The sequence below is a fragment of the Mitosporidium daphniae genome (assembly GCF_000760515.2).
Source record: "Mitosporidium daphniae strain UGP3 chromosome Unknown contig-129, whole genome shotgun sequence".
Classification (NCBI taxonomy): Eukaryota; Fungi; Microsporidia; genus Mitosporidium; species Mitosporidium daphniae.
The window spans coordinates 1-12,906 of NW_013546701.1; the positions used below are offsets into that span (position 1 = coordinate 1).

General features: G+C 40.0%; 8 protein-coding genes across 8 annotated transcripts; 4 read left to right on the forward strand and 4 right to left on the reverse strand.

Annotated features, from left to right (window-relative positions):
* Positions 1 to 2,226: 2,226 nt before the first annotated feature.
* Positions 2,227 to 3,442, forward strand: DI09_129p10 (uncharacterized protein; the record flags this gene model as incomplete). Its single annotated transcript, XM_013383860.1, has 3 exons — positions 2,227 to 2,251; positions 2,276 to 2,643; positions 2,681 to 3,442. 3 exons carry the CDS (start codon positions 2,227 to 2,229, stop codon positions 3,440 to 3,442), a joined length of 1,155 nt encoding a protein of 384 aa, XP_013239314.1.
* Positions 3,443 to 3,556: 114 nt separating this feature from the next.
* DI09_129p20 (40S ribosomal protein S24) lies at positions 3,557 to 3,939 on the reverse strand (the record flags this gene model as incomplete). The annotated part of the gene is made up of 2 exons (XM_013383861.1): positions 3,557 to 3,880; positions 3,907 to 3,939. The coding sequence occupies 2 exons, from the start codon at positions 3,937 to 3,939 to the stop codon at positions 3,557 to 3,559; spliced, it is 357 nt and encodes a 118-aa protein (XP_013239315.1).
* Positions 3,940 to 4,193: 254 nt separating this feature from the next.
* On the forward strand, positions 4,194 to 4,727 carry DI09_129p30 (uncharacterized protein; the record flags this gene model as incomplete). Its single annotated transcript, XM_013383862.1, has 2 exons — positions 4,194 to 4,445; positions 4,473 to 4,727. 2 exons carry the CDS (start codon positions 4,194 to 4,196, stop codon positions 4,725 to 4,727), a joined length of 507 nt encoding a protein of 168 aa, XP_013239316.1.
* Positions 4,728 to 4,763: 36 nt separating this feature from the next.
* On the reverse strand, positions 4,764 to 5,711 carry DI09_129p40 (uncharacterized protein; the record flags this gene model as incomplete). Its single annotated transcript, XM_013383863.1, has 1 exon — positions 4,764 to 5,711. The coding sequence occupies one exon, from the start codon at positions 5,709 to 5,711 to the stop codon at positions 4,764 to 4,766; it is 948 nt and encodes a 315-aa protein (XP_013239317.1).
* Positions 5,712 to 5,759: 48 nt separating this feature from the next.
* DI09_129p50 (uncharacterized protein) lies at positions 5,760 to 6,122 on the forward strand (the record flags this gene model as incomplete). The annotated part of the gene is made up of 3 exons (XM_013383864.1): positions 5,760 to 5,855; positions 5,884 to 6,007; positions 6,031 to 6,122. 3 exons carry the CDS (start codon positions 5,760 to 5,762, stop codon positions 6,120 to 6,122), a joined length of 312 nt encoding a protein of 103 aa, XP_013239318.1.
* Positions 6,123 to 6,211: 89 nt separating this feature from the next.
* On the forward strand, positions 6,212 to 8,416 carry DI09_129p60 (uncharacterized protein; the record flags this gene model as incomplete). Its single annotated transcript, XM_013383865.1, has 1 exon — positions 6,212 to 8,416. One exon carries the CDS (start codon positions 6,212 to 6,214, stop codon positions 8,414 to 8,416), a length of 2,205 nt encoding a protein of 734 aa, XP_013239319.1.
* Positions 8,417 to 8,580: 164 nt separating this feature from the next.
* On the reverse strand, positions 8,581 to 11,191 carry DI09_129p70 (uncharacterized protein; the record flags this gene model as incomplete). Its single annotated transcript, XM_013383866.1, has 4 exons — positions 8,581 to 9,389; positions 9,628 to 10,157; positions 10,212 to 10,240; positions 10,622 to 11,191. The coding sequence occupies 4 exons, from the start codon at positions 11,189 to 11,191 to the stop codon at positions 8,581 to 8,583; spliced, it is 1,938 nt and encodes a 645-aa protein (XP_013239320.1).
* Positions 11,192 to 11,801: 610 nt separating this feature from the next.
* On the reverse strand, positions 11,802 to 12,906 carry DI09_129p80 (uncharacterized protein; the record flags this gene model as incomplete). Its single annotated transcript, XM_013383867.1, has 1 exon — positions 11,802 to 12,906. A coding segment is annotated over one exon (1,105 nt), but the record flags the coding sequence as incomplete, so codon positions are not given.

Consider the following 12,906-nt stretch of genomic DNA (forward strand, 5'->3'; position numbering starts at 1 on the left):
CAATAAATTCCTGATCGTATTCACAGATAAATATAGGATCATTTAAGGAGTCTGGTTCGCATGTTGATTCGAACGTCTCCACAACGGCATTCCAATAAGTTTCAGATATAGCGACTTTGATATCTGAAACCTATTGGAAAATTCGATCTCGAAACTTAAATGGCAACATGGATCAATGTCAAATCCGAATTGGGATAGTTACTAAGATAAACACCTAACTCTAAATTAAAAAATCACAATTTATTCATAATTTGTATTACAAATTGGCGAAACAACCAATTTAAAAAAATTTCGACCAAGACTAAAACAGTTGCCATATTCCATCGTTTCCCCCTTGCGATGGGGGTCCAGGAGCCAGCCCTGACTTAAGAGAGTCATTAATAGGCTGGATTTTAGCGCAGCACAGCCTATTCGTATTACTAAGCTGCTTGGTTATCCCTTTTCTAAGTCCGAAATATTATGAAGAGTAAGCAACAGACGAGAAGAGACATAAATGATAATACAAACATGCTTTTTATTCGCTGTAATTTCATTGCTTTTATATAGGTGTGTTTGTGATTTAAAACAAAGAACAATCCTACTGTGAATAAAACATAATTTTTGGACTTGTGATAATGGGTCAAAAAGTTTTCTTGAATTTTTACAAATCTTGCTACTTCAACTTTTATTCATACTATACAAGATTCATGACATCGATAAATCTCTCCCTGATTATATGATAAAATTGGAGCTCTTTAAACCTTGTTACAAATGTTGGGGTCAAAAGTTGGGCTGCATATATTCTCAGCCCAGAAAAACAATCCATGACAGGGATTAATTAATTTCTTGCAATTAAATAAAATGGAATAAAATAGCTTGGTTGGATAAGAAATGTTAGCCGAGTTGGTGATCAGAAATTAGTATATTGGTCTTTTAACATTTTGGGTTCCATCAAAACAGTATTCTCGATATTTTATTTATCACACACGATTTTCTCGCAATGGTGGCGACGAAAGCTAGTGCATCATTTACTTTATATCTTCTAGCTTCAATTTGCTTGTGCAATTGATACATTGTCTACCTTCCTAATCTCTTCTTTTCATTGCGACGGCAATGAATATATTTTTGAGTAAGATTTCTATAGTATTTTTCTTTTGAATTGTGCCTACAAAAAGTTCCCATTTTCGATTGAACTACCGAGAAAAGTCACTGGATTTCAGTTCTCAAGTTTCAGTCGTCTTTAACCCGATTTCAGCCTATCATCTGGTCTTTTTTGCCCAAAAAAAACAATTTATTGACAAATTCGAATATATCTCGATGATCGATTGGCGCTTTTAATGCCAATTCAAGGTTTGATTTATCAGATCTCAGCTCTATTACTGCTCAAAGCAAATCCAATAACTCATGGGATATCTCAGAATCTTACTTAGCTACCGCATCTCCAGGCGTTAAAAAAAGCAAAGAAATATTCAGAATTTATTAATGATATCGAACATCGATTCATATCATCTAGAAAGGAAGACTAAATCCCATCGAAACATCCAAAGTTTAAATAGCAAGTTAAAAGTCGGAAGTTCTTCCCTTTCTTTCCCAATCACCATATCTTGTTGGTTCTGGCCCTGATGGCCCGCCAAATTCTTGCACAGCTTCCTCAGAATGATCGACTTTTTCCTGACTATTAGCTCTCCCAGCTTCACTTTCGGGCTTTTTAAAACTTGATGATGGTTCTTTCATCTTCATAAGGTAGCTTCTTCTTTGGAGTAACGATGATGTGAATTTAAGCATTTTTGAGTTGCATCCCATTAAATTTTAAATAACCCCAAAAGGAATTCAACTTTGGGTGTTTTCTATTGTTATTGATGCATAATTTAAACCACAAATCTGATTCGGTATAGCCTTTGTGTCATTGTAATTTGTTAAAAACAACATTTTGTGCAGTTCTGAAACTCACTTCATTTATAAATAACTGCGACCTACGCAGATAAAAGCAAACGGAAAAAAGACAAGTTTATAAAGAAAGTCGCAAATGATGGCTATTATTGACAGCCTTGTTGCTCCACCAATACAAATTGCCTATTAACTTGTGTGCTTGAAAATTGGAAATTCGTCCAATTAATATAAAGTCACTTCATTATCCAATCAAAAATTAGTTTTTAATGCTCTGCCAATTAAAGCGTTGATAGGATCTATTTAACACCAAACATGCATATATAAAGGGAAAAGCTTTTTCCGTTTTTCTCAATCACTATGACCGTTGACTTTAACCTTAAAAGTAAAAAAGGATTATCTGAGAAAGAAGCTCAGGAATTAAGAGGTTCCACTGCCTTATATGCAACCGGGGCTCTTCCGGCGTTTCTTCCTGGATTACGTATTTATAACAACGACGTAGAAGATGGACATGATGATGTCTCGTCTTCAATGGAAAATTTGAAAAGCTCCTTTGAAGAATGGCGTTCTCTCAAGGAAGATGACACTTCCTTTGACCCTGCAACTCCTCTTCCTTTGGAAATTTTCGAAGGCTCCCTTTATGATGTAATTGGATCTCTCGATCAAGAGGTCTTCCAGAAAAATGCAATGTCCTTGAAAGAGGAGCAAACGTCGTCTACCATTTTGCATTCTCCCCCATGCTCGCTTTCAGAACGAATTTTAATGCTACTTGACCGCGTAAAAGATCTCTCATCAGGTAAGTCTATAATTACAGCTACAATACCAAGTAGCTTTAAAACCCCATCATCATCATCATCATTTATCTCCAGTTTTTAGGGATCAGGTCACGTTTTGGAAGAATGCAATCAGCGTTTGGCTGTTCGATTCATTGCTGAGCCCATCATGGAAAGAGTTTCTGAGTCGGATTGAGGATGCGCTGAGTAGCTCCGTGGTATCCTTTTTCGGATTAAAAGGGAGCTTTGAAAAACAGGATGCCCTCCAAGGGGTTAATAATGATGAGGTCCTCAAGACGGCTCCCCCAGCAAAGTCTCGTTTTGAATATGTCTCTTCAAACGCTGCTCCCATCAACATGCCTTCGATTTCCACAAAATTTGATGATGAGAAGAGCAAATTGACAAAGCCCACCGTACTTCCGAATGGCCCGTCAGTTTCTAACATCTTCAAGGATTTTGCCCAGCCCTCCATATCTTCATCAAATGCATCGCTTAGTTCGCTGTTGACCGCTGAAACCGGAAAAACAATCAATTTTTTTGAAAACAGCGACAATCTCAGAAATATTCCAAAGCCTACATGTTCTCCCAGATATGCTACCCCAGATGTTCCGAAAAATCAGTCTATTGACCCAGATTGGTATCTCAAGTGGACAAAAAATGCATCTACTGCTTCACTCTCCTCATCAATCCCTTCTAGTGGTATTGAGAAGCTTGAAAGTTTAACATCTGAAAAAGACAAAAAATTAACCAGTAATAGCAAGGAAAATTTGGCCAAGAGCTTGGGCTTCGAAACTATTGAATGAATTTGTTTAATAAACTAATTATCTAACCAACCAAGTAAAATTAAACTAAAACGAGACAGTGAGTTCAAACGTTAAGATGATATCTTTGAGGCTGTATTATTAAATAGATAGCCCTTATTTCTTGCCAGATTGTGGCTTGTGCTTCTTGGAGCCGCGAATCTTCTTGGCGCGATTTTTCTTTTCCTTGCGAAGCTTGCGTCCCTGCTTGGTGATTGTTATAAGCCCATTGCGCACTTGATGGAATTTTGGCTCAAAAGACTTGACGGCATCGACATTGTCATAAATAAGAGCAAAGCAAGTTGATTTGCCACCACCAAAAGCGGTCTTATTTCCAAAAACAACAACAGCTTGTGGGTCTGCCTTGTACATCTTTGCAAGCTTTGCGCGAAGGTCAGCTTGGGAAATGTTGGCGAGACCTGGATGTATGACATCAATGACCTAGCAATAAAGGGATAAAGATATACCATTTGTTTGCGCTTGAGCAGAGGATTGGTCATAAACTTCCTCGATCTGATTGTAACTGCAGATGAATCAACACGCTAAAGAAATTAGCAAATGAACATCTAATAAAAGGTGAAATGGTGGGGGCAGTCGAATGGGTGGGCGCTTACCATATTTTTAAGAGAAAGTACAATGGATTAAAATATCAGACACAAATTAAGGAGCAACTCGGCGATGATGAGTTTGAGGTTGGAGGACAAATATTATTTTAAATTTTAAATTTAAGTAATTTGTTTTTTGTTTCATTCAAATGAAATCCTCTCGCCACAAGGGGACTCGTGGCAAACATCCTGCAAAAAAATCGGCCTTGGAAGAGCTTGATCAAATCAAGAAAATCTCTAAAGAAGCCAAATCTCAAAAGCCGATTTCTTTATCATCATTTCCTTTCCCAGAGATGGCCACTTCAGCATTAAATGGCGAAGGGCCCATTGTGGAAGCTGCCTCTGCAGAAGGGGCAAAAAAAAAGAAAGCAGTAAAGAAAGGAAAAATATTTGCTTCACCGGTATACTTTTTATTTTCTAAATGCTAGGCGGAAATATCTGCCATCATAAATAGAGTGAATGAAAAAGAAGATCAATTGATTGTTAAAAAGCGATCCAAGCAAGAGCAATATTTTAACAAGGAGATGCAGAGGCAAACTAGCAGGCTTCAGAAAAAAGGCAAAAAGGAGGAAAGAATCCAGAAAGGAAAAGATATTCTTAAATCGACCAATTCCACGCCTTCTACGGCAAGGACGAAAACTCCTTCAAGGAAAGGTGGCCCTTCTCCAAAGAATAAAGTTTAAATTATTTGTTTATTCTTGGGTTTATTATGGCACAATCTATGGATCTGTTTCTTTAAAAGAAGGCATCGACAATCTTAATACACTTGAAAGGTCATAGCTGATCGCCTGTGATAGGTTATCCAAATCTGAATGGTCCTCGAAAGAAAAGTTAAATGTTGGGTATGAATAATCGTCAATTGGAAGCTGTGAATCGCCTACAGAGTGTGTACAATTAAAATATACGTGTCGGTCATTGTTTTCTGCCAACTTTTTGGGACTGGGTGCATCATTTTCAATGTGATTTAGCTGATGAAGACACGATCTCTGCGAGAGCACAACAGAAGAAGAGCCGTAGCTGGCCTGGAATGGCTTATTCCGTGACCGTCTAGATCTTTTGATATTATTTGCAGTATTCATGGAAAAAGATATAGAGTCCGCGATGAGAGATCTTGTTTGAGGGGAGTTCTCAGTGGGCAGGGCATTATTGCTGATAAATTCTTTCAAACGGTCTGTGATTTGAATGGAATTTGAGTTCATCTCATCTCGATTGAGTAATATTCGATTGCTAGATGAAAGCAAAGGAGATAGCGAGTGGTTGTGTTCAAGAATTACCTTTGTTATGACAAACCTGCAGGTTCTTGTAGAATATCTTACATTAACCCTCCAGGGGCAGTCTGTCTTGACCGACTTTTGACTATGCATGTTAAGTTGTGAGACAGATAAGTTCTGAGAAGAAGAGGATCGACATCGATATTTCCCGGATCGATAGCAGCCAAAAGTAGCTTGCATGACGATATCGAATATTTTTTGCGACCTCAACAAGACCACACTGAAGTTATTGAATCGGGAAAAGCAGTCAAGAAAAACCTCTACATCTTGGAAAGAAGAAAAGGCCTGGTCTAAAACTGGCATGATGTTTATGGATGTGGCGGCATTTTTGAAAGCATCCTTTTCTTGAGATTCCTGCATGGTATCGGGATGTGCGGAGTATATTATTTGAGACATGATTTAAAAAATTTTAAAGCTAAAAAATTTTCTATATTGTCTGAAAATATGATGAATTTAATCGGCACCACTGGCTTCAATGACGACGGTGAGGATGATGTCAATTTGAGCGAGGAAGAGGATCCCTGCATTTTGATAGAAAACGTACATTTTTGATTGCATTACAATTTAGCTACAAAGGCAATACAAGCTTCTTAGAGACGCGAAAGAAATACCCACCGATATTTCGCTGCATTTCAAATATGAGGACGGGGACGGGTCTGTGATAATGGTGGATAGCTCACATGAACGAAATGGTTAATTTTTATTTTTACTATAGATGACGATGGAAACCGTGATGGCTCTGTCAAATTGTCTAAATTCAAACAACAAAGACTCGAAAATAGAAAAAAACAAGAATTGCATGATTAACAATAACTTTATTGCAATAAATTAAAGTAAAAAACCATGCAATTTATTTGCATTAAAATCAAAAATTTTTACATTTGATACGCTCTTTCATGACTTCTTGCATTGCTGATACCCAGGCATTTGCTCAAAATGCCGCGCATGTCGATGCTCCTCGTCTTTGCATAAAAAATATCCTTTCCTCTTGCCCAATACACCCCAAGAGATCAGAACTTCCTCTTCCAGCCAGTGTAACATGCATCCATCAAGATGTGTTCATTACTGCTTCTGTTGATGGTGAGGAGTTTTCAGAGGCCGGGGTATATTCTCAAAAGGCAGATGACTTTTCTCTGCTCTCGCCAATTTTATATTCTGTATTTTCGTTTGAAGATTTAACGGTCATGGATTCGCCGATTGCGATTCCTCAACCTCGTAAGCCTATGAATGCCAATGGTAACATCGGTGACAAGCAAAATAATTCTACTCAACATCATGGATATTCTCGGAACAATCGAGCAGCTACATATGGGGATTCTTCAGAATTTATTACCCAAAGAGGCGGCGGTCGTCGCTTCCAAGGGCAGCATCGCTCTGCATATGGCAACCAACATCACGGCAACAGGGCGAATAGTGATGGATCTGGGGATAGCCAACAAAACTATGGCCACCACAATCGACATCATTACCAGCAGCATGCAGATGAAAAAAACCAGCAACCAAAAAAATCAATAGACTCTTTTGTCTCGCAGTTTGAATCCATGGCGCCGTACAAGTCTAGAGAGTTGGATTCTTCTTCGATGGAAGATCCATGGGCCGACCCTAGCGCTTCTGTTGGTTCGTTCGACTCTTCTGGGAACTTTATCACTTCCGAATTTCCGAAAAAAGATGCAGCAACTGCTCGGTCATCAAGAATTCCCATTCAGCAATCGAGGCTCTCCTCGATTATTTCCTCAAAAATCATCACAGCGGAGAGCTTGGAGGCAACTCTTTTTCAAAATTCAATAAGTTCCGAAGGTGAATTGAACGTCGCAATTCCCTTCTTCAACCTCTGGTATTACAAGGACCCGTACGGAAATATTCAAGGCCCATTCCCGTCTGAGCAAATGACTCATTGGAGTGAAGCTGGATATTTTGATTTAAAAATGCTTGTAAGGCCCGATGTTGATTCCGCGTCTACGTTCAATAATCTGAGCAATCTCTCTATAGTTTCCGACTTTGTTCCCCTCTCTGAGTGGATCAATTTGTATAACCACAATTGGCCATGGTCTAATCAGGCCAAAAACATTGTTTACTCGGTTAAACAGCCGCAATCTTCTAAACCAGAACCGATGGCTGCTGTTGAAATCATTGTTACGCAAGAAAAAGAATCCCATTCTTCCATTCAAAAGTCCAATCCTATCACACAGAATAGCGAAACCGAATATTTAAAGCCTTCCATTACGGAGCCTATAAATTCGGGGAAAACCCCGGAACATGTCCCCCTCCCATCGGAAGAAATTAAAGATGATGCACAAAAGAAAACGGAGCAAGCTACGCCTATAGAAGACCCTGAAAAAAAATCCATCTCAGCTACAAAATTCAAAGGTTGGGCTACATCAACTAATATGGCCGATCCCGCTGCTAATATTAGAACCTCCATTCAAGAAAATTCTCGAAGCAAACGGATTCCGGAGCCTCAATCTGCTCAGCCACTGGAACATGCTGTAGCCAATGTAAGGTCCAAACCTACCTCTTGGTCTTCAATTGCAAGTTCTGGATTTGGTTCCCACGCCGAGCCTGTGGAGGGAAAACCAACGCCTTCCAAGGCCTCTAATGCAACAAATTCTGCGAATGTGACATCCAAATCCCAACCCCAACCCCAAGAAGCCTTCCAGTCTCAAGGGAAGCCATCACAATCTTCTAAATCGGACGTGAAAAATGAAAAATCAGATTCGGCAGCCGCTCTTGGAAAATGGGTATCCAAAGAGCTCTCCAGAATGAATATAAAAAACATTGACTCCACCACGCTGACAACTTTGCTGTTTCCCCTTTCCGTGGATCAGATGAAAGATATTCTTACAGAGTTTTTGCCAACCGCATCAGAGATAAGCGAGTTTATTGCCGGTTTTACTGAAGCACGTGCGAGTACTCCATCCCTTAACGGGCTGCTCCCCCCTACACTTGTATCGGCAAAAAAAAAGACTGCTACTCCACTTGCCTCAGATTCCAAGGAAGCTGACGGATTCTCCGTTGTTGTTAGAAAGACAAAGAAATCGGCACCTGCCGCCAAAACTCACTCTACCCATGAAGCTCCAGGCAAGCGAATCGTCGGGCTGTGAAGGTCAGCTCATCGGCCCTATTTGAAATTGATACCAATTTTTAACAATAATAAACGCGTAAGATCATCCCCATTGTCAAGCTCGCTTTAAGTGTGTGACGAAAAGCTTTGAGGGTGCCGTTTGTGTTTTAATTCTTTATTTATAGGTATCATCTACCTACAGAATTATTCCACCTGATCTTCTTTTGGTTCCATGATCTGTGATGCCTTTTCATAAAGTGTTCTCGATAAGCCTGCAAGTTCATCCATCCCTCGATCCCTGAAAAAGCACTCAATGTCGCCAATAGATCTAATAGCATCAACAACTGTAGTAATGTGAAAGGGGGTTGTTTGAAAATTTGTCAAGTCAGACTCATCCATATTATATGCCCCTGTAAGATAGTGATGCTCGTCCGACACGCCGGAAGATGAAGTCACTGGAGAAAGTTTCGATTTCTTAATAATTGATCCCATGTCGTTGACCAAAGTACCGGAGCAAATTCCATCTTTGCTACGGCGTTGTCTTATCTTGTAGTCAGGACCATGAGTAGACCAGAGTTGGAGGACTTCATCTTTTTTCCTTAAAATATTATACACAGTGGTATGCGAGACGTTGAACATTCTAACAAGATCAGGAACCTTAACATCTGGATTAGAAGCCAGCTTTATCAACTCGACTCTTTCACAGAGAGTAAGGGTTTTGTGGGGTGAATGTGGAGAGGATGACATTGATGGGGTGGAGGTTGACGATACTGGTTTCTGTTGTAATCTTCCCTGTACTGTTCCCAGAGTTCCCATAACACTACTTACAGAGGGAGACATCATTTGGGGAATGGCGCCAAACTGATGGTCAGGCGCCACTAAAGAGACCGAACTTTCATGAAGATAAGCCTCGTTTGAGTTCAGTGTGGTTACTGCTGATGTAGGGATATCGAGTATCCCATTGGTTTCTTCTTCAGAAAAGTTTGTGAACTCCGTAACAGATGAAGAGTTGTCTGATAGAGACATCATAATAATTATCAAAATAAATACAAAAGTGCTGATCAGAAAATTTTACATTTTAGCTTTTTCAGATGCAAATTGTGAATTTAATTTTTTATTATTTTAATTACGGGAATATTCAATTTTTAATTACAAATGGACACAATAGAGGCACATCGGTGATGATTTTCAGCAATGTGTGCTTTGAAACTCGTAGCTGGTAGAAATCCACGATTGAGGTTTTGGTTTTACTTGGGTGGCTCTGACAGTGTTTTAGCAGGCCTTTTCCTTCAAGGAGCTGGACCACTTGGCAGAATTCCAAATAATCCAAAGATGGGATTTGGAGGGACTTGTTCAAGCATATCCACTGATATTTGGCATAAATTGCCTGGAAAGTCAAAGTTAGCTCTTCACTCTCCAATAGCAAAACGGCCAATAGAATAACTTGATGCTGAAGAGGAAGCTCAATAAACTGAGCGGTTGTTATTTTCCCAAAAGTTGGTGTTGTGACCTGCTGAATGTGGGAATACGAGACCAAATGAGAAAGTGCATCGCCGGATGCGACATATTCTCTTTCTGCAATGTCCACGGCCAAGCTGAAGATGTCAAAAACTTTTCTAATATCTCCGGTGGTTGAAAATTTCCGGCTGCACAGCTCCAATGCTAGTGGGTGAAATCCCAAGTGCTTTTTGTGAGCATGGATTGTAAGGTTTTTGTTATTGCAAACGGCATCGGAAATCCTTGTAGAAACCACATTTACAAGCTGGTCGTATGTGAGTGGGCTGAAAGGACAATGGTTTGGCGTTTGAACTTCAAATAAAAATTGATGGTCTTACTGTCCGCAAGTGAAAATGCTTCTGAGCACCTATCAATCAGGTCAAGCGAGTTTGCAATGCCAATTACAGTGAGGTTCATTTTATAGAGTTGAGTCCACTTGACAAGATTTACAAGTAGATTGTTTTTGTCGTCAAATCTGTTTGCTTTAAAGACATTAAAAAGATGGTCGACTTCATCTAAAACTAATACACTAAAGAAAAACATAAATCAAATACATTTTAGTTTCTGAGATCGAGAGTTCTTTGGCCAAAATTTCACTGAACGAAAAGCTTGAATCATTGGCTGAGATGTCAAGATGCTCAAAAATTTGTTGGTATAATCGCCTAACATCAGAGATGGACAGGCAATTGATGCTAATGATTTTAATTTTTTCATTCTAGTATATTAGCATTTGTCAGCAGCATCTTACTGATTTTCGTGAAATAAAATCGTGAACAAACGCAGACTTTCCACATCCAGGTGGCCCAGTCACAAATAAACAAGCATTTCTTGGCTGTTGCTCAGAGTCATGCTTGGTGATGTTTCTTGACCAAAAGAGTTCGAAAAAATCTAATTCCGTGCTCCTTGACGATAAAATCGATGAAGAAGACGGAATAAAAGACCTATGAAAGCAAGATCTAATCACGTTGAACCAGTCGAAAATGTCAATATAGTGGTCATTATCAAGCGAATGATGTCCGCCGCTGTTTAATCGGGGACTTTGATCTCCGCTTGACAAGACTCTTTTGGTGAAACATGTTGCGATGGCCAGTGATTCTAATTGTTGAGAATTTTGCAAATTGTTGACGCCGTCTAAAGATAGCTTTGCAAACAATCTCCGCTTTCTGGTTACCGGCGGCGAAGAGGCTACTTTTGCCAATTCCTGGGCGTTTTCTTTGTTTGAATCATCCTTGTCATTGACGTGAGATCCAGACGTAGCGGTTGAGAGGGGGGACTTTTGTGAGTTCTTAATGGAGGATCTGGCTCTGGTTATCATCATTTTTGAAGAAAAGCAATAAATACCCTTGCACTAAAATGCGGGCATAAATGATGAGGGCGCCATTTGGCGCTTAAAATCAACGATTCAATTGTAAGTTATAAAAACCGATCCGCCGAAGGGTTAGCGGTTTTTTTTATTTAATTTTTTTATTTTTCGTTTTAAATGCTGCCAAGGTGGCATAAATTCAGAGCTACCTTTTTTATTAGATCGGGTCTCCACAGATCTTTTTCTTCTGCCATTAAAAGAGAAAATGTACCTCATATTAATAATTCATCGATCCAATTGCACCAAATAGACTCTTTCCCAGAAATTCCACCAAGCTCTCCAGAGTATGAGTCCTTCAGAAGCATTGTAAATTCAATTAGATCCAATCCGGATCCATCATCTCGGTTTTTACTGGGCTTTACATGCAAAGTTTGCTCAAAAAGGCATTACAAGTCGATATCCAAAATCGCATACAACAAAGGACTCGTTCTGGTTGAGTGTGACGGTTGCAACAACCGGCATCTTATCAAAGACAATATCGGATGGTTCAAGCAGTAAACAGACCTATTTACTTTTTTAATTTTATTCAAAAGGTTTATGGAATCAAAATAATACATAATAAACATCAATTGTAGCAGCCACTTTCAATAGGGGTCTCGTTGATCCCAAAGGCTTTCATAATTTTAGAATACATTTCAAAGCGACGGACGGCTTTTTGATTTCTGCCGCCACCGCATTCGAGGGCGCCATTAATGGCCTTAATAGTAGCTCCAAACTTTCCTTCCGTTACGCCAGGCGCAGTATGTACTCTTGTTTTCCAGTACCAAAAAGCGGTAGCCCATGCTACTTTTTCGTCAGTTGCAACAGAATTTGGGTTCGAAAGCAAGATCTTTTCATCTCCATAAAGATCTTTAGAAGCTGCAGCATAATTTGCTTTCCATGTCAATTGGATATATCCACGTCCAAAGAAAACGGTACCATCTGCCGCAGCGTCGTACTGGCCTTTACAACCGTTGGCTTGACACTGAATTTCAGATTTGGCTTGGAGACCATCTGATTCATGTAGGACATTGGCCAAGAACATGGCGAGTTCTCGTTTCGAGTTAATGGCTGAAAAAGGGATACCCGCAATGAATGCTTTATACTTTTCCGAAGATGGCTGGGGAAATCCGCAAGCAGAAACAGCAGAAGTAAACTCTTGTTCAGTGGCAGTAACTTTGCTAGATCCTTCGGAACCAGCAGATCCCCCAGGAGTAACAGCAGCGGTACTACCTGAAGAGCCAGATGAATTGCTTGATGCACTTGCTCCTGTTGAGGAGCTTGTGACATTGTTTGTAGAGTTGTTTGCGACACTTGCTCCTGTTGATGAGGTGGTGGCATTGTTGGTAGAGTTAGTTGTTGCAGATACAGCGTTCTTAATGGGAGAAGCTGCTTCTTTAACAGGAGTAGAAGATGGTATCTGTGTTGAATTAACCTTAGAAGAGGAATCAGATGCTGAAGTGTTCTTTTGAGTGGGTTGGGGTTGCGGTAATGCTGCTGGAAGAGGCTGCGGTGATCCAGATGCGGTAGGTTTTGGTGTTGATGGGGCTGGGGCTGGGGCTGGGGTGGGTGCTTGTGGAGTTGATGGGGCTGGGGTAGGTGCTTGTGGTGTTGATGGGGCTGAAGAAGGCGCTTGTGGTGTTGATGGGGCTGAAGGAGGCGCTTGTGGTGTTGATGGGGCTGAAGGAGGC